This window comes from Chlorocebus sabaeus, chromosome 25 (assembly GCF_047675955.1).
Source record: "Chlorocebus sabaeus isolate Y175 chromosome 25, mChlSab1.0.hap1, whole genome shotgun sequence".
Classification (NCBI taxonomy): domain Eukaryota; kingdom Metazoa; phylum Chordata; class Mammalia; order Primates; family Cercopithecidae; genus Chlorocebus; species Chlorocebus sabaeus.
The window spans coordinates 60,044,638-60,064,672 of NC_132928.1; the positions used below are offsets into that span (position 1 = coordinate 60,044,638).

The following is a 20,035-nucleotide window of genomic DNA, read 5'->3' on the forward strand; positions in this document are numbered from 1 at the left end:
CAGAAATGGAGATGTTGATTAGAGGACATTGGAAACAGATGACCATAAGGAGGTCATCTTTACTTCCCAGTAAAGCAGAAGAATGAGAAGAGAACAGGGCCATGGAAGTGGGAACCTAGAGAAACCCTTACCTCTGCAAGCGAAGGTAGAGGACTGAGGTAGATTCAGAAGACTCAGAAAAGTTTCTCAAACATTAGAGCAGAAGAACAACAGAAGAGCTAAGGGAAGCATTTTAGGCAAAAGGAAGTAGTGGTATTTATTGCTACAGAAAGGTCAAGGAAGATAAGGGTGGAAAGTCTTCATTTGGTTTGGTAATGAGGATGTCAGCAATGAAGTTTGCAGGAACACTTTCCTAGGATGGTGGGGCAGTGGGCTGGAGAGTAAAGGGGAGGCAAGGAAGTTAAGAAAGTTTAGCTATAGAGGAAGGAGAGAAATCGGGCTGATATGGGCAGGAGGACAAAGGGTTAAGGGAGGGACATTGTTTGATTCTGCCTTCTTAAAAGCACAAAATTGGAGTCTACAATGTAGACAAAGAGAACAGCATCTCGTTTCTGTGGCACTATTCTTGCCAACTTTGTAAGCCACCTGAAACGTGGCAAGCCATGGGACACCTACTAGCCTCTGGTACCTCCTTCTATGAAAAGTTAGGTCAAGGCATTTGCTTATTCCACTTTCTCTTTGCTTCTTTCTTTACCCTGCAATCATTATTAAATTTTTTTGTTTGTTTTGTTTTGTTTTTTGAGAAAGAGTCTCACTCTGTCGCCGAGGGTGAAGTGTCTCGGCTCACTGCCACCTCCGCCTTATGGGTTCAAGCGATTCTCTTGCCTCAGCCTCGCAAGTAGCTGGGACTACGGACATGCGCCACGATGTCCAACTAATTTTTGTATTTTCAGTGGAGACAAGGTTTTACTACATTGCCAGGCTGTTCTCGAACTCCTGACCTCAAGCAATCTGCCCACCTTGGCCTCCCAAAGTGCTGGGATTACAGGCCTGAGCCACCCCACCCAGCCTAGTTCTTTATTAAAGTAAAATTAAAGATAATCATGGTGCTTAATGAAGGCTTACAGAGGCACAGGATGTTATTCTAATGACCCAGTCTCTGACTCCTTCCCAGCAACTTCCAGTTGAACCAGGCTTCCAGAGCACATCAAAGACTAGCAGAGCATATGGATGCTTCTAGAGAGGAATTTCCTCTTGTTTTGGTACTTAACTTGCTTAGTGACACAGGACAGAGCAGCATCCTGAAGACTATAATGCAGAGTAGGAGCAAGTGTGAGAACGCCTGCCCACCCCAAGCAGGTTTCAGAGGAAGATCGTTACTCAAAGAAGATTTTTAAACATCATCCATTCTCTGTACCTCCACACAAAATCCTTGTCAGTTGCCTTACAGTTAACACAGAATCTTGAACTCAGGCCCCATTATACATGGACAGATTTAGTAGGTCATGAACCATCTGAGATTGTCTAAAATACTGCAAGTATGCATATGTTTTGAAGAAGTCTGATCATGGCTTTTATCAGATTTTGAAAATGCATAAGCCCTGGAAGAATAAGAATTACTGTGTTAACCCTATGTACATTCAGGTGAGCAAGCTTGGGCAAATCATTTACACTCATTGAGTCTCAGCGGTGGGGAGTGGTGGCCGCCCCATCTTAGGCATTCATGGTCTGAAGACTTACTGCAGAACAGCAGATAAATACTAAGTTAGCTTGAAAGTGACCTTTATGGTCTCCCACAAGAGACCATAAGAGGTGAATCTTGGTATTTGGTGATGCAAAGAAACAGAAAACTATGTCAGATTAAAGCAGGGGATGCACACTGACTTACTTTTTTCTTAGATTTTCCTTTCTTAGATGTTGCGCTCTTATCGGAAGCACTGTACCAGTCCTCTAAAACTTTAAAATGTTTAAAACAAGTTCTCTCGCTCTCTCTCACTTTCTGTTTTGTCTCGTGTGGTAGAGAATTTGGTGACGAAATTTTGCTTTAAAAAAGTGTAAACAAATGAACAAACAGGTTAAATGGGAAACATCTCTTTTTGGAAACTTTGTTTAAACCACATCTTATTTAAAAGTTTAAACAAACAAGCCAAAACAGGAAACAGTGGGTAGAGTTGACCACTGTGATGGGAGACTAGGAGACTCGCCGACTCCCTCGCCCCACACACTCTTGTGAGCTGGCCCCAAAGCCAGGGAAATCCCTAGAAATACTCTGTTCAGGGAGTAAACCACTTCCACAGGAAGAGTACCACTAAATTTAAAATCGTTGCACTTGTCCTGCAATCTGCCTGAGTAGAGGCAGAGCCCAGGTTCAGAGACAAGCACTTAGGTACCTTCATGAAGCCTGCAGAGTTGTGCTCTTCAGCAGCAATATTTTTGCTCCTATACCTCCAAAAATATCCTGGAGCACTACGTTACCTCTTACACCTTTCTAAGTGGAAAGCTACAATTTTTTATCCCAAATTTTAAAAGCAAAAGAAGATTGGATTTTCCAATGTATTACAAAAATTAGACTTTAAAAATAAAATTGTTACATAATTTCTTAAAGTTTATCCAATGGAATAAAGTACTAGCGTGATCTGCAATCCTCATCACTTAAAAGACCACAAGCAGACTCTTAGTAAAAAGAAATTTTATGTTATTCATTTTTCTCTCCTTGAATACTTATTTATATCCCACTTCTACATTCTTTAGCCTAAGACAACACATTTTAAGCTTAAAGTATTTTCTTGATTATTGTACTTCTTTGCAAAATAAAAATATAATATGAAATTTTAATTTTCTACAACCATAAGTCTCTATGTGTTAAAATGTTTTTCTATTCTGTTGAGTTAGCATGACAGCTACTTTTAGTACACAATTAAATAAACTAAGGTAAATATACTACAAGTTTTGACAAGTAACTTAAACCTTTGTATTTAAATTACTATTGAAGATTGGTCTCTAAGAGAGGAGGAGCTTTCCCCTATTTGTTCATATATCCATAAGTGAATATTATTTATCAACAAAATCCGACAAGTTTGGCATTAATATTATTCCCATATTTCATTTTCAAGGATTTAAACCTGAGAAACTTCATTCATATGAATAAGTAAATGGAATTAGAAGTTTTATTGTAGCAATGTCTCAATTCCTTGAAGTCCTTCCAAGTTATATGCCCCAAATTACATAGTGATTTAATATCAAAATTTAGTCAAAGCTGACAACTTAATTGAGTGCTCCCTCAAAGCTGATGAAAGGAAATAAATGGAAATCACCATACTTGAAAAAGGATTTGCTGCAATATCATTTAAAATATTCAAATTCTTAATACCTATACCAATATTTTGAATCATCTTTGGCATACGAATGTATTTATACCCAAGGGCAAAGCTCTAGAATAAATAAGAAATTAGTAAAAGGTATAATGTTTCTCTTGTAAAGTGGGAGAAAGGTGTATTTTAGGCAAATTGTTTTTAAGAAAGTATATATGTGAAAGTTGAGAATCTGAATATAGATTTAATTAACACACTCTTTGCTTGTGAAACCCTTGGGAAGTCAGCCTTATCCTGGTTTGAAGATTTCTGCTTCAGCATTTGGAATGGTGCGCTTTGAAATGTGGTCGTAAGAACAGCTTGTGACAATACAATTCAGAGAAAGCAGTGGGGTTAGTTTCGCACTAAGGGATTATCTGTCACTCTACTTTTTGTGCAAATAAACAGCACCATAAATCATAACGTTATGATGCTCTCAGTGTTTAATCATAGGTCCTGCAGAGATCAGCAGCTTATAAGAATACAAAATATGCCTACTTACCAAAGCAAAGATTCAGGAGCTCCCAGATGAAAAGTTCTAGGCTTATGACATAACTCCGCTCTCTGCACATCAACTGGTTTGAGTTGAGTTCTCCCTGGTATCTGGTCAGGCTGTAGTCAAAAGTGCATGAACACATGCACACACACGACCCCACGCTGTCCCATGCATCCTACATCATCCATCACTGGGCATGACACACACACACACACACACACACACACACACACATATACAACTCCACACTGTCCCATGTACCCTACCTCATCCATCACTGGGCATGACACACACACAACCCCACACTGTCCCATGCACCATACATCATCCATCACTGGGCATGACACACACACACACACACACAACCCCACACTGTCCCATGCACCCTACATCATCCATCACTGGGCGTGACACACACACAACCCCACACTGTCCCATGCACCATACATCATCCATCACTGGGCATGACACACACACACACACACACACACACATATACAACCCCACACTGTCCCATGCACCCTACATCATCCATCACTGGGTGTGACACACAACCCCACACTGTCCCATGCACCATACATCATCCATCACTGGGCATGACACACACACACACACACACACATGCAACTCCACACTGTCCCATGCACCCTACATCATCCATTACTGGGCGTGACACACCACACAACTCCACACTGTCCCATGCACCCTACATCATTCATCACTGGGCATGACACACACATACACACACAACCCCACACTGTCCCATGCACCCTAAATCACCCATCACTGGGTGTGACACACACACACACACAACTCAACACCATTGCATGCACCCTACATCATTCATCACCAGGACATGACACACGAGCACATGCACAACGCCACACAGTCCCATGCACCCTAAATCATCCATCACCGGGGCATGACACATACATACAACTCCACGCCATCCCATGCACCCTACATCATCCATCACTGGGGTGTGACACACACACACACACAACTGCACACCATCCCATGCATCCTACATCATCCATTGCTTGGGCATGACACATGAACACACACACAACCCTACACCATCCCATGCACACTACATCATCCATCACTATGGCATGACACGTACATACACACACAACCCCACACCATCCCATGCACCCTACATCATCCATCACTGGGGCATGACACACACACACACACACACACACACACAAAACCCCACACCACCCCATGCACCCTACATCATCCATCACTGGGGCGTGACACACACACACACACACAACTGCACACCATCCCATGCATCCTACATCATCCATCACTTGGGCATGACACATGAACACACACGCAACCCTACACCATCCCATGCACACTACATCATCCATCACTATGGCATGACACACACACACACACGCACACACACAACCCCACACCATCCCATGCACACTACATCATCCATCACTGGGGCATGACACACACACACACATGCACACACACAACCCCACACCATCCCATGCACCCTATATCATCCATCACTGGGGCGTGACACACACACACACACAACCCCACACCATCCCATGTAGCCTACATCATCCATCACTGGGTCATGACACACACATACACACACAACTCCACACTGTCCCATGCAGCCTACATCATCTGTCACTGTGGCATGACACACACACACACACATACACACACACAACCCCACACTGTCCCATGCACCCTACCTCATCCATCAGTGGGCATGACACATGAACACACACACAACCCCACACTGTCCCATGCACCCTACACCATCCATCACTGGGCATGACACACACACACACACACACAACCCCACACTGTCCCATGCACCCTACACCATCCATCACTGGGCATGACACACACACACACACACACAACCCCACACTGTCCCATGCACCCTACACCATCCATCGCTGGGCATGACACACACACACACACACACAACCCCACACTGTCCCATGCACCCTACATCATCTGTCACTGGGGCATGACACAGGAACACGCACACAACTGCACACCGTTCCATGCACACTACATCATCTATCACTGGGTCTAGACACACGAACACATACATAACCCCGCAGCAAATTGTCACAGACCAAATTGTGGTCTATAGCAATGTGGGATTTCTTTACAGGAGAGATTTTAGGTAGCAGTCTGACTGGGATAGTGACAAAACTGCAAATGCATAGCAAATGCACTGTTTTTATGTCGATGGTAATGTTGGAGTGGCTTTGTAGCAGCTAGGCTTAGTCATGTCACACACTTTACCATCCACAACAGCAATGCAGCATGGATTTAGAAGCCTGGAGGTTAATGAAGGTTAAAAAAAAAAAAAAAAAAAAAAAAGTAGAGTGGAAAGAGCTCTTGTTTCAAAGCCAGGCTCTGCTACTGTCATTCTGAATGTGTTATTTACATGCTCCAAGCTTTAGTATTTTCAAGTGCAACATGAGGAAGTCGCAGAAGATAAGCATCACTAGAACTCATTTGATATATCCAGGACCAATTTATCCAATAGGTACAGTAGACAGTTTTTTTTTTTTTTTTTTTTTTTTTTGAGAAGGAGACTCGCACTGTCGCCCAGGGTGGAGTGCAGTGATGTGATCTCCACTCACTGCAACCTCCGCTTCCCCAGTTCAAGTGATTCTCCTGCCTCCACCTCCTGAGTAGCTGGGAATACAGGCACCCACCACCACAACTGGCTAATTTTTAAAAAATGTACTTTTAGTAGAGACAGGGTTTCACTATGTTGGCCAGGCTGGTCTTGAACTCCTGACCTCATGATCCACCCACCTCAGCCTCCCAAAGTGCTGGGATTACAGGCATGAGCCACTGCGCCTGGCCCCAAAAACATTTTAAAAATATTCATAGATTTGATAAAAGCCCAACAGAAGAGAGTTCATGAGAAATAATAGTTGCTATAGATCCAAGGGGAATAAGTTTACTGCATATATTAAGAAATATTAAATATATACATACATATGTATATTAAACATTGAATAGTATTGTAGATGTGTGCAGAAATGAAAAAAGCAAGAAGATAAAACAAAGATCAATAATACAAAATAGATGGCATAGCATAACACAATTAGTTGATGCTCTGGACCTCAAAGTATAGGTTAGACATTATTTGTGTGGGTTAGGAAGTTCTCGTGTGACTTTCTATTATTCTTGGGTATGACATACCACTTCTTAAAACGATTGTTTTATAATAATAATTACAGCCATATTCATGTGTTTAGCTTTCTTCCATACACATTAAAAATGTATCTTAAAATACAAATATTGGTGGCACAAGCTACTCAATAAATATTTGTTGAATGAATGAAGAAATGAACTCTGTCCCCAGCCTTGCTACAGTGTCCATCCAGGGTAGAACTTAGAAGCAGGGCAATGAGAAGCAAGAAGGAAGCAGAGGGCTTGAACCACTCTTCCAATGGAAATTGGCACAATTATACTTCAACATAATGATTGTTAACTAGAATTATTTTTGGCCATGTTGGTGGTGTATGGATACTAAAAGAAAGTTTTCTCTTCTTGTTTCAGGCCAGCTGCCAAAAAGCAATCTTGTATCAGAGATTCCGGAGAGTGGTCTTTGGAATTGCCCGACTCCTTTGCTTCAGTGCCCTGATCTCTGGTAAACTTGATGCTAACTTTTTCCTTAGCCCCAAGTAATTAGGGTAGAGCCCAGAGCTATGTGTGAGAACTTTACGGATTGTAGCCAGTTGATTTGAGGCATGGGAAAACTGTCCAGGTGCCGATTGCTGGAAGACAAATGTATCCAACACCATCAGATTGGTAGAAAGGGCACAGCAAAGAACTTAAAATGATGTATCCAAGACCAATGTCTCCATTAGGCATAGTAGACACAGACCCACACAATTTTTAGAGACCCACAAATATGTTTGAATGTCTTTTAGAATTATTTTATTTGAAGTCAAAGAAAATGTTTTAATATATAGTGATATATTCATCTTTGTATCAGTGCAGTTGCAAAATAGAATTTTTAATATGTTAGCATGGAGAAAGAAGCCTACATAGGCAAAGTTGCCTAAAGTCTATGAAAGTCATAATGCAGCCCTGGCTATATTAGAATGAAGTTTTTAAGGCAAAACAATGTCCTGGAAATGTCAGCAAGGGAGGTACAAGCATGACTAATCCTCATGCAGGCAGCAGAGAAGAGGGTTGGATAGAAACAAGCCTCTAAATAAACAGGAAACAAACCCATTTCCAGGTCTGATTGCTTGCTTTGTACACCTTTTAATGCGGGAACTGGCCTCTCCTGCCCTGGGTGGACTCCCACAGGCTATAGTAACAGTGCTGTAGTATCTTTATACTTTTGAAAGGCACATTCTTTATTTCATTTGGTATCAAAAACACTTGTGAAAAAGGGCTGTTTTGAGCCCTATGTTAATAAGTGAGTATGCAGACATGGAGGAAGTAGAGTAGTTAATGAAAGAGAAACAGCCAAGAAGAATGGAACGACTATAAGACTGCAGATCAGGATATCTGATTTCCTACCTGGGCTCTGCCACAAACCTACTGTGTTTCACTCATTCAACACGTATTTATTGAAGGCCTGTTAAGTGCTAAACTCTAGGCTCAGTGCTAAGGATCCAAAGCTAAAAACAAAACACCATTGGAGATTTACAACCTGGCAGATGTAGGCTGTATCATAGAAACAGACATTACCATACATGGCAATGAGGGCAATGGAGGCAGGGATGAGGTGCTGTGGGAGCCTGGAGGAAGGAACACAGAGTCCATCTGGGAAAGCCATGGAGAGTAGGGGGAGTAAAGTTTACCAGACATAAGAAGAGGAGAACAGCCAGGATAGTGGGGAGAACATGTGCAAATTCAAGGAAGTAGGAATTCTGTTTTTCTGAGAAAGTAAATATGGTGGGCAATGAGCCTGGACCAGCTGGTAGGCTCCAGGTCATAAAGCATGTTATTTTCCACGTGAAGAGGTAGAGCCTGCCCTTAAGACATTTTTGTGTCATTTAATCTGAGCTTGGGCAAATTACTTATGTCTCCTTCTTTTATAAAAGGACAGGAGTAAATTAGATGACTTCCAGGGTCCCTCCCAAACTTTGATATCTTATGATTCCAAATCTTTAACATCAAGGATCCTCAGAAGATGACATTTTCCTGTTCTGACTTCATTCACTTTTAAGCGAAAGGTGGAACCACTCTTTTTCCTTCAAACAACCACATTAGACATAAACTAGTCATGTTTTGGGTATTCATGTTCTGGTCAGAAACACATCTGACTATGCAGAGGCATACTTGGGGTCACAGCTTCTTCTTGGTGAGGGTTGCTAACCTGGCACACATTCTCCTTTACTCTAGAACTAACAAACCACAAAGAAGTGGCAGCGTGGACTTATCATTACAGCACAAAAGCATACTCATGGAATACTTCCCGCAAATACTGCCAGAATCGCTACACAGACTTAGTGGCCATCCAGAATAAAAAGGAAATTGATTACCTCAATGAGGTCCTACCCTACTACAGCACCTACTACTGGATTGGGATCCGAAAGAGCAATAAGACATGGACCTGGGTGGGAACCAAAAAGGCTCTCACTAAAGAGGCTGAGAACTGGGCTGATAATGAACCTAACAACAAAAGGAACAACGAGGACTGCGTGGAGATCTACATCAAGAGTCCGTCAGCCCCTGGCAAGTGGAATGATGAGCACTGCTTGAAGAAAAAGCACGCATTGTGTTACACAGGTAGGGCCTTCTCTACTTTGAAACTTTTCTGTTTAAAAAACCTGCCTTCTCCGGTTGGCCAAAGTAATCACTGAGTCAACACAAAGGTACAAAGGCAGGGCATGAAATCAAGGAGTGAACTGTTAGTCAGTCAGCATGATTGAGCACCTTGAAGAATATAAGATCAGAATTAGAGAAAACTGGCTGCTTAAAACTAGAGGGAAATTTTAGTATCATCCAGCTCACCTGTCTCATCTTATAACTGATGAAAAGAACACTCACGAGGTTTTAGTTTCTCAAGGCCATGGAGCAGGACAGAAGCAAAGTGAGGACCTGAAACCAGTCTCCCAAATTTTAGGTCTAGAGCTTTTGTTCACCCCTGTGCCTGGTATAAGACAGAGTATAAATTGGAAGGGAATTTAGCCCAGCCCCTAGGTGACACAGCTGTAACTAATGCCTACTGAATGTCAGTATGCTTTAGGCATTGTGTTATTAGTTTATTTAGTTCATGTGTCATTTGTTCATTTAATATTAGTCACATTTAGTCCTCATGACAACTCCATCAATCATTTTTTCCATTACTCTTACTTTGCTGATGAGGGAAAGGCTCAGAGCTACTAAGTAATCTGCCCAAGTTTCTAAGCTACTTGATGGTGGAGCCAGTTTCACACTCATGCTGATTCCAAAGTTGGTGTTTTTTAGCCATATAAACTACCACATTCTTTGCTCAACATTTTTATGAGACAATTTGAGAATATAACCAAGGATTATAAATGCTTTACAGTTTCTCTTCAACAACAACATACCTTTAGATCCATTGAACTTTGGTGGGAGGGTAGTGCTGGGGAGTGGGCAGGAAAGAAATAATTGAAGGTGAAATACTTCGAGTGTATTTTAATTGTCAACTTTCCCACTACCAGAGTAAGCAGACATTCCTGAAAGCTTGGTCTTCCTCTACTCATGAGCCTAGTGTCAGAGCTGAGTCCTTCTTTCTGACGTTGCTTCCCTGTCTAGAGGGGCCGGTTCTGTCCTTTGTAGCACATGAACACTGTGCCCAAGGATGGTGTGGACTGCCCTGAGCAGGAAGGTTCTAAGTACTCTGAAGCTTCTTCGATAAATCATCTGCCATACATATTCTGAATTCTTTAGATTTTAAACACCTCTCCCTCAGAAGCCCTCAACAGTACATGTACGGAACAGAATACATAGAATAAAGAAAACCTTCTACATTGTCCGTCTTCTCCCCAAGCCTCCTAGCGGAGGCAAAACATATCCATGAATGCATTATCATATAATCAGATCTACTTTATAAACAGTGCATTTATGTATAAATAAATTGATTAATGACCATACATTCATGGATCAGGATGGACATTACCAGGATATTAGCTCATCCTACTGCTCTCCCAGTCAGCTCTCTACCCCTTTCCGGGCTATGCCTCCCTAGAATTATCTCTTATCAGATAACCTAGACTGCCACTAGCTGTTTCAATATGCCACTACTTCCGCTTCTCACCCAGCCTTCAAGATCCATTTCTGCAAGACAGTCTTCCTCAATAAAGCTTACCAAAAAAATTGCAAGATAGAAACAAGATTGAAAATTACTGGCATAAATGATGCCACTCCTCTAACTCGCAACGTGGTAGACATCACTAATTAATACAACTTTACCTGACACAGATGGGTTTTATGTCCACCAACACAGTACTCTAAGCAGCCACTCCCATTGATGCCATTTTGCCATCTAAGATGTAAAGGATGCAGAGAAGCGTCAGTTATCCGTGGGAGATGAGAAATACATATACTGTAATATGAAATTAAGTTTGATTGTTGGAATAATTCTCTACATGTCCGTAATTATTAGACCTCAAAGCATGCTATCAAAAAAAGATTTATTCATTGAATCATCATGAATAAATCATCTTCTCCCTGGAGATCCAAAGGAATAGACAAATTGCTAACCTGTCTATTCAGGAAACTCTGAAATGGGATAGAATACAGAGCATTGTCTCTTTTTTCCCCTGGAGTTCTGAGATCCCAAGGAAGCTATAATTGGGGAAACATTGTATGCTCCAAGAATATAGGGCAGGCAAGGGTTGCTACTGTAAGGCATTGAGACATTGGTGGCGTTAAGGTCAGGGAGCAAGGTGAATACGATGTGGACCAAACCTGTATCTATTTAGCTGCTATTACCTCCTACATATTCTCTTTATTTGAACCCTTCCCAGTGTCTCAGTGCAGCTTCACCAAATTCACTGACTGCCATAGGAACTTCTTCCTACAGAAACTTGCTTGGTTTATAGAATTTTAGTATCTCAGAATTGAGAGGAAACATAGAGATCATGTAGCATAGCATATCCACATATGACATGTGGATATCCTTTTGTAATATACTTCCAAGTGAACCAGCATGTGGACAGGGCTTAAGGCAGAGGAAATAATCACCAGAAAACAGTTCAGCCACAGACCTTGCCCCAAATATGACCTCATTAATAAAAACATTCTCAGTGCTTTCAAAGTATCAATTCTAATACTAATTCTCATCAAGTGCACATACCCTCAAATACTTTCTTGCAGGAAAGAAACCCTGGCCCTTCTCTATTCTGTCACCTGAGTGGCGCTGTCTTGGTGAGGAGGACATGGAAGGTCAGCCATAGTCAGCACTATCTTGGCCTGCTATATTTAGACTCATGAAACATCACCTCATAAGATTGTCGTTTACCATGAGTAGGTCTTAAATATCTCATTTGGCTCCTCTGTTTCTCTACTGTAGGATTCTGGACATAGATTTGAAGCAAATGAAAGGTGAAAGGGTCTGGGCCCTAACCCTGGGCAAGCTGAGCTCAGAGAAGTAATTTGCCTAATGTCACACAGCAAGTAGGCAGCATAGCCAGGATTCATATCATACCTGTGTGACCCCATGCTCCACATCTGGTGCCTAACCTCAATGCTGTAATATGTGACATTGGAGCTTCCATAATAAAACAATGCTTGGTTTGAAAACCACAACCCATTTTGTACCACATAGAGTTTCTCTGTCCACACGTCTGTCAGTGGCTCCATTTGTCCCTCTGTGTCCACACACAGCAGTACCCTCCTTAGGAAACACTAAATGCCAGTATGAAATGGGAGCCATGCAATACTCCAGCAGACCCCTACAATGCTTTTCACAGGGAACATGTTGGCTCTCTAGAAGATACTGTGGTTCTCTCTTGTCTGGCTAGCTCAGTCCTACCTGAGAGGGGATGAGTCTATGGTCAAAATGAGAATTCAGCCTTTCCTCTCATCGGTGAATGTTCATGACTCTGACCTTTCCATATCTATGCAGCCTCCTGCCAGGACATGTCTTGCAGCAAACAAGGAGAGTGCCTCGAGACCATCGGGAACTACACCTGCTCCTGTTACCCTGGATTCTATGGGCCAGAATGTGAATATGGTGAGGCTTCTATTTTGTTGATATTGTTTTGGTTTTATGCTAGAGATGATGCCAAGAAGTAAATAAATCATGCTGAAGGCTCTCCAGTGAGAATAGGATGGTACTAACCCCCCTCTATCATCTGTCTTCTCCACTCAGTGTCCCTAGACATACACTCTAGGTAAAAACATTTTATTCTTGGGAGAAAACATTGACTCATACATCTCAAAAAAGAAAAGGGAAAGGGAAAGGGAAAGGAAGCAAAACCAACAGAACACTTTGAAGCTAATTTTACTTGTTTGAAGTAAAAACTTGTGAAAGAATGACTATTTCCCAAGACGCAGCCAACATAAAGAGACCAAATAGAGATGTATAGCTTGGGTTAGAAGTTTAGAAAATTAGCGTTAAGAGGGTTACATAAGTAGTTACAGCTTTCAGCAAACCTGACATTGCTGTTAATTCTACATGGAAAATAAAAATCACTATTTTGTCTCCTGCAGTGACCGAGTGTGGAGAACTTGAGCTCCCTCAACACGTGCTTATGAACTGCAGCCACCCTCTGGGAAACTTCTCTTTTAACTCGCAGTGCAGCTTCCACTGTGCTGACGGGTACCAAGTAAATGGGCCCAGCAAGCTGGAATGCTTGGCTTCTGGAATCTGGACACATAAGCCTCCGCAGTGTTTAGGTATGTAGACCTTATTCTTTTCATCCTCACTGACATAGAATTTTTGGGGAGAAGAGGATGGAATGAGCTTTCTTCATTAAAAAATGCGAGCTATAATGACCATCTATGTTAGATGGAAAATTCTGGTTATCACTGTTAACTGTCAACCAGAGTAACATTAATTTCGATTTTCATGGTGTTTTTTTACGGGTAGAGTGACTTAGTCAGTTTAATTGTTGATTCTCAGGCCAAAACATTACAAAGGGACCCCTCCCCTTTCCCTTTGTTAATTGTAAAGTAAACAGAGTACAATGATGAGGACTTAGGGGTTAAGTATTATTAATTTGATAATTTTACCTAACTTCTCTACAAGAAAAACAAGGGTGTTTAGATCTTTCCAAACAGCTATTGAAAATACCATTTAACCATTCTAGTGCATCACCCTGCCTGCCACTTTGGGAAGGTGTGACTGCTGCAGAATTTGAAGGCTTCCAAGGTGATGGACAAAATTTGTCCAAGGATCCACCCTATTATTCTGTGGTTGTTTTTAGCTGCCCAGTGCCCACCCCTGAAGATTCCTGAAAGAGGAAACATGACCTGCCTTCATTCTGCAAAAGCATTCCAGCATCAGTCTAGCTGCAGCTTCAGTTGTGAAGAGGGATTTGCATTAGTTGGACCAGAAGTGGTGCAATGCACAGCCTCGGGGGTATGGACAGCCCCAGCCCCAGTGTGTAAAGGTGAGTTTCAGGTAGTTGGGATGTATAATGTCCATTGCACCCAGTCCTCACTTAGTGCATAGATGAAACTGACCAGCTTATGGAGAAGCTGGCCTGAATTGCCAAAATTTAATTCTCTTCCTACCTGCCATTCAGCTAGATTGGGTTCATCTGAGATGAGAAAGCAAAAAAAAAAAAATTCCTTTCTATCCCCAAACTCACAACCACAGGCAGTTTCAGAATGGCCTGATTCACAGTTTCCACATAAGATCAGAAAGGGTGGCCTCTACATCTGTAAGTGGACACTAGAAGACCTACTGAGACAGGTTGATAGAAGTATAGAGAATAGAGGACATTAAGAATACAGCTTGGAGGAATCTTTGTTTTTAACAGACGCAGGTCACCCTGGGAACCGGTAATCCAAGTCTGGACAAACATCATTAGGGTCTCTTGACCTTCACATCTTGCCAGCTCCACCTCCATTTCAGAAGTGGTTCCACTATTGCTCTCTATCTGTGCCTTTTCTCCTTTCTCAGTACCTTTCTCTTTATCCTTGGTTATTGTCTCCAGCTGTGCAGTGTCAGCACCTGGAAGCCCCCAGCGAAGGAACCATGGACTGTATTCATCCACTCGCTGCTTTTGCATATGGCTCCAACTGTAAATTTGAGTGCCAGCTCGGCTACAGAGTGAGGGGCTTGGACACACTCCGCTGCATTGCCTCTGGACACTGGTCTGCACCCTTGCCAACCTGTGAGGGTAGGATTTTTTGTTAGCAACCTCCATTCTGTCCAAGAAGGAATCATGGCATGGTAGAGAGGCCAAGGGCTCTTAGTGTCAGGGTGATCTCTTCTAAGTTCTTGCACTGGAGCAAGCTCTTCAACCTCCAGGAACCACGGTTTTCTCATCTGTGAAATGGAGCTGAGAATCACAAGGTGCTTGTGAGGATTAAGTACAATTAAATAGTATACAATTAAAAGTATACAATTAAATAGCATGTATAAAGTACCTATCATAGAGCTTCTGCTCTACTGATATATCCGAGGTATAGGACCATGTCCTATACTTGAGAGGGAGTTGGGAGCAGTGGCTAAGGTGGCTAAAGAGAGTGATTCCCTATGTAGTCTTTGAAGGTAGCTTTTGACAAAGAAGCAAAGGAAGGAAAATTGCATTGAAAAAGAGTGTGTGATGCAATCCCAGGCAATTACACAATTCCACCAAACAATTCTGTGCAATTGCCTCACACCCTCAGTTTATAAGGTGGACAGTGGTAATGGGAGAATAGGAAATTTATGATGGATTAGTGAATTCCCAGACCTAGATTACAAGCCCAACCCTGCTACTACCTAGTACTTAACACTTCTGAACCTCACTTTTCTTTCCTATAAGGTAAGAGAGAAGAGAGAAGCACTAGAGTATTTTTTTTTTTTTTTGAGACAGAATCTCTCTGTCACCCAGGCTGAAGTGCAGTGGTATGATTTCAGCTCACTGCAACCTCTGCCTCCCAGGTTCAAGCGATTCTCCTGCCTCAGCCTCCCAAGTAGCTAGGATTACAGGCAAATTTTTGTATTTTTAACAGAGACTAGGGTTTCACCATGTTGGCCAGGTTGGTCTCAAACTCCTGACCGCAAGTGATTCACTCACATCAGCCTCTCAAAGTGCTGGGATTACAGACGTGAGCCATTGTGCCCAGCCAGATTTTTGGTTCTTAAATGTTCTGATTCTGTAAAAACCAGAGGTCAAAGCCCAGAGCAAAGAGGTGGTCTTTACACTTTGAAAAGCCTCAAGAATAGCCTGGAGATAAAATGCTTTATCAAGGAGGAGCATGAGGAAACCAATCTTTATCAGAACTGAGGTCACTCAGGGCTTAATTGTGCTCAGGAATTCACTTTGGCTGCACTCGCTTGGCAACTGAAGTCTGATTACGATGACATCCTGTGTTCTAGAGACAAAGTCCGGTCGTGATCATTTCATAGGACTAGGTAACAGTGTCAACAATAAGCTATGCTAGTCTAGCTTTTTCCTACAAGTCCAGCGTTTTCCTGTATATACTCTTTTCAGATTCAATTTCACAGATAATGTCAATATTTAATGAACACTTTCAATATACAAAACACTCTGCTCAGCTCCAGAATAAACCTACGAATGACTGAGCCCAACCTCGAGGAGACCATGGTATGATGGGGAAGAATGACAATCATGTATGAACAGCACAAGAACAGAGGCTGTGGGAGCACATTGCAGGGCTCCTACCCTTGGTTAAGGTGGGAAGGGAGGCCTTCCTAAGGAAAGGGAAGTCTAAGCCGAGACCTGAAGGGCAGGTGAGAGTGAGTCAGGCAAAGAGGAGCATGGGAAGGTGTTCCAGGCAGTCTCTATTTTGGAAAATGGAGGTTTTAGGGTTCTGAACATACCGAAAATGTGGACAGGAAAGATGTAGCATTCAGAAATTTTTTCTGAGGAAGAACCCAGCCCTTCCATTACCCGGCTTTAGAAAGTATCTTTTCCACTTAGCTATTTCATGTGAGCCGCTGGAGAGTCCTGTCCACGGAAGCATGGATTGCTCTCCATCCTTGAGAGCGTTTCAGTATGATACCAACTGTAGCTTCCGCTGTGCTGAAGGTTTCATGCTGAGAGGAGCTGATATAGTTCGGTGTGATAACTTGGGACAGTGGACAGCGCCAGCCCCAGTCTGTCAAGGTACTGTAACAGTGGTAATGTTTTTCTGTGTGTCTCAGCTCATTCGAGGCATCAGCATCTGCACTGAGCACTGGCATGCCTTTCTTTATCAGATATTCACTGAGAACCTACTATGTGCCATGTCGTTTGTGCTTGGGACCAGAGATGAGATGAAATGGTGAGCGAAGTCAGTCTTAGGCACAACATGTCCACTATAGTATAATCAAGGTGAGGGTTGCACTGATTGACACATATAGGGTGCATTGGAATGAAGAAGATGGGACTTGGGGGAAGAAATCATGCATGAGGAATAGCATGGAATGAGGAAGGGTAATGGACAAGTTGTTTAGTTCAGTCCTGTCACTTCCTGTCCTTAAGCTAGTGGTTTAGACTCTCTGAGGCTTAGTATCTTCTGTAAAATTGGGCTACTATTATCTGCTTTACCTACCTGCCTCACTAGTAGTTGTGAATTAGTGTGTGTAAATGCAACTTTAAAACTCTTGTAAGATTTATAGGGAAAATGAATATGATGATATGTTACCTTATAAATCATATGTCTATGGTCTGATTTGACAAAATGATCCTCTTTCAATATGTTAGGTTTCTAATAGTTTGCTCTTATATTAAGGCACTCATGTGGGGGTGGGGTGGTTCACAGAATTATATTTTTTTATGAGGAGTACCTCACACTAAAGTCATGTTCCAGAAGTGTAATATTGACATTTTGTGTTTTCATTTACTGAGATATCTGAGCAATTTATGTGACTCCCCTGGGTGTAAGTATACCTTGATTTTAAAATGAGGCAATGGTTTGAAAGCAGGTCTTGAAGAGATGTTTGTGCACCCATGTTCATAGCAGCATTAATCACAACAGTTAAAATGTGGAAGCAACGAAAACGCCCATCAATAGATGAATGGATAAGTGAAAAGTATTCCACATACTTACAATGGAATATTATTCAACCTTAAAAAGGAAGTAAATTCTGACATATACTACAAACATGAATGAACCTTGAAGCCATTATGCTAAGTGAAATAAGCCATTACAAAAGGACAAATACTGTATGATTCCACTCATATGAGGAACTTAGAGTGGTCAAAGTTATAGAGACACAAAGTAGAATGGTGGTTGCCAAGGGCTCAGGGGGAGAGGGAAATAGGGAATTGTTGTTTAATGGATATTGAGTTTCAGTTTGAGATGATGAAGAGTTTTGGAGATGGATAATGGTGATGGTGGCACAATAATATGAATGTACTTAATACCACTGAGCTGTACACTTAATGTTGGTGACAAGGTAAATGGTAAATTAAATTTCATGCTATGTAAATTTTACTGTAATTAAAAAATTGAAAAGCAAAACATTAAAAAATTAAAAAATAAGAAGGCAATAGAATAGATGGCTGTGAACCACGATACTGAGACCTAGTCTGAGTTATGGAATGCATTGTATATGTCATCTGGGAGAAAAAGACACAGAGAGCTCTTTGACACACTTAAAAGGGATCATAAGGGATTATTCAAGCCATTGTTGTCTCCAGGAAGGTAAATGTCTAATCAAGTAAAGATAGTTGGATATTCTCTTAAGTATCCAGAGATGTGGTCTCAGTAACTCCCTTCATAGGCCTTCTGAATGTTTACCACCCCTGAACTCAGGGTCTGCATGTGATGCAAAGCCTTAATGATATTATTACTATCTATTACTACTGCTGCTACTATTACCACTGCTACTAATAATAGCAGCTAATGTTCATTGAGCACTTTCCATGATCTCAGTCTAACCCTATGAGGTAGTTACGATTATTACTACCATTTTAAAGATGAGAAGAGACAATGCATGGAATACATGTGCTCTCTTCATATATGGTTATTTATTTTACATCTTTGAGATCACGGTGTATATTACAATTTTTATTCTGCTTCTTTATTTAACATCATACATTGAGACTTCTCTCCTATCTTTCAAGTTAAAGTGTATTATTTTTAGTGACCTTTAACATTTTTTTCATGGATCCACCATCATTAATTTTCCACCCCCAATTAATGGCATTTGTGTTTGTTTTCAATATTCCGCTCTTACAAATAATGTCGTCATAAAAATCTCTGAATAGACTTTTTGGTATGCATCGTGATTACACACTTAGCATAAATTCTTGGGTCCAAAAGCATTATAGCTTAAAAATTATTGATACATGTTGCCAAGATGCTTAACAAAGGTTTAGCATTTCCTACTAAAATCCTTCATGTGCCATTATAATTAAATGACACTTTTTCTTGTCTTCTATGTTAAACAAGCCCAATTCAGGAATCCCTGTTCTTGACACTAGAAAGAGTTAATGGCTCAAAAATCAATGAGTACATGTGTATTACTGTTTCTTTATTCCTTACTTCCTCACCCCTTAGCTTTGCAGTGCCAGGATCTCCCAGTTCCAAATGAGGCTCAAGTGAACTGCTCCCACCCCTTTGGTGCCTTTAGGTACCAGTCAGTCTGCAGCTTCACCTGCAATGAAGACTTACTCTTGGTGGGAGCGAGCGTGCTACAGTGCTTGGCTACTGGAAACTGGAATTCTGTTCCTCCAGAATGCCAAGGTAAGAATATATTCTTTCAAACATCTTGGAAATCAATTGTAGGCAGTATTTTTAAAGGCTGGATTTTAGAGGTGCCAACTATAAGATCCACCTTGAAATGGACTGGAAAATTAATAAATACTCTCACTCATCGTCTTGTCCTGTAACCCAAGGATCCCAAATGCAAATGCCTCTGGGGGCTAGGCAGATAACACAAGTGTCAGGATGTCTGGCCATAGGCAGTAGGGCATGGCCCTTGCTAACTCTTTGTCAGGGTCTTTGCCCAGACCTGAAGGCTCCTGTCACAAACCAGGTGAACTCTTCTTACCTGGCCAAAAATGGTATCTGGAAAGAAGACCAAGTGGGAAAAAAATTGCTTCAGCGTGGTTGCCCCAAGCCTGGTCTGGCACTTCTAGGGACCACAGGGCATAATGGTAAAATGGGAGGGGTAGAATTTATAAGTACCTAGTTGCAAACA

General features: G+C 41.7%; 1 protein-coding gene across 2 annotated transcripts in view; it reads left to right on the forward strand.

Moving 5' to 3' along the window:
- The window catches only part of SELP (selectin P), a 43,027-nt gene that overhangs the window by 4,656 nt on the left and 18,336 nt on the right, over positions 1–20,035 (forward strand). For both annotated transcript variants that reach the window (XM_007989573.3, XM_073011808.1), the window contains exons 2-9: positions 7,354–7,444; positions 9,157–9,543; positions 12,851–12,958; positions 13,438–13,623; positions 14,154–14,339; positions 14,889–15,074; positions 16,827–17,012; positions 19,393–19,578. In XM_007989573.3, the coding sequence (XP_007987764.3) occupies positions 7,354–7,444; positions 9,157–9,543; positions 12,851–12,958; positions 13,438–13,623; positions 14,154–14,339; positions 14,889–15,074; positions 16,827–17,012; positions 19,393–19,578 (1,516 nt within the window). The remainder of the gene's footprint in view (positions 1–7,353; positions 7,445–9,156; positions 9,544–12,850; positions 12,959–13,437; positions 13,624–14,153; positions 14,340–14,888; positions 15,075–16,826; positions 17,013–19,392; positions 19,579–20,035) is intronic.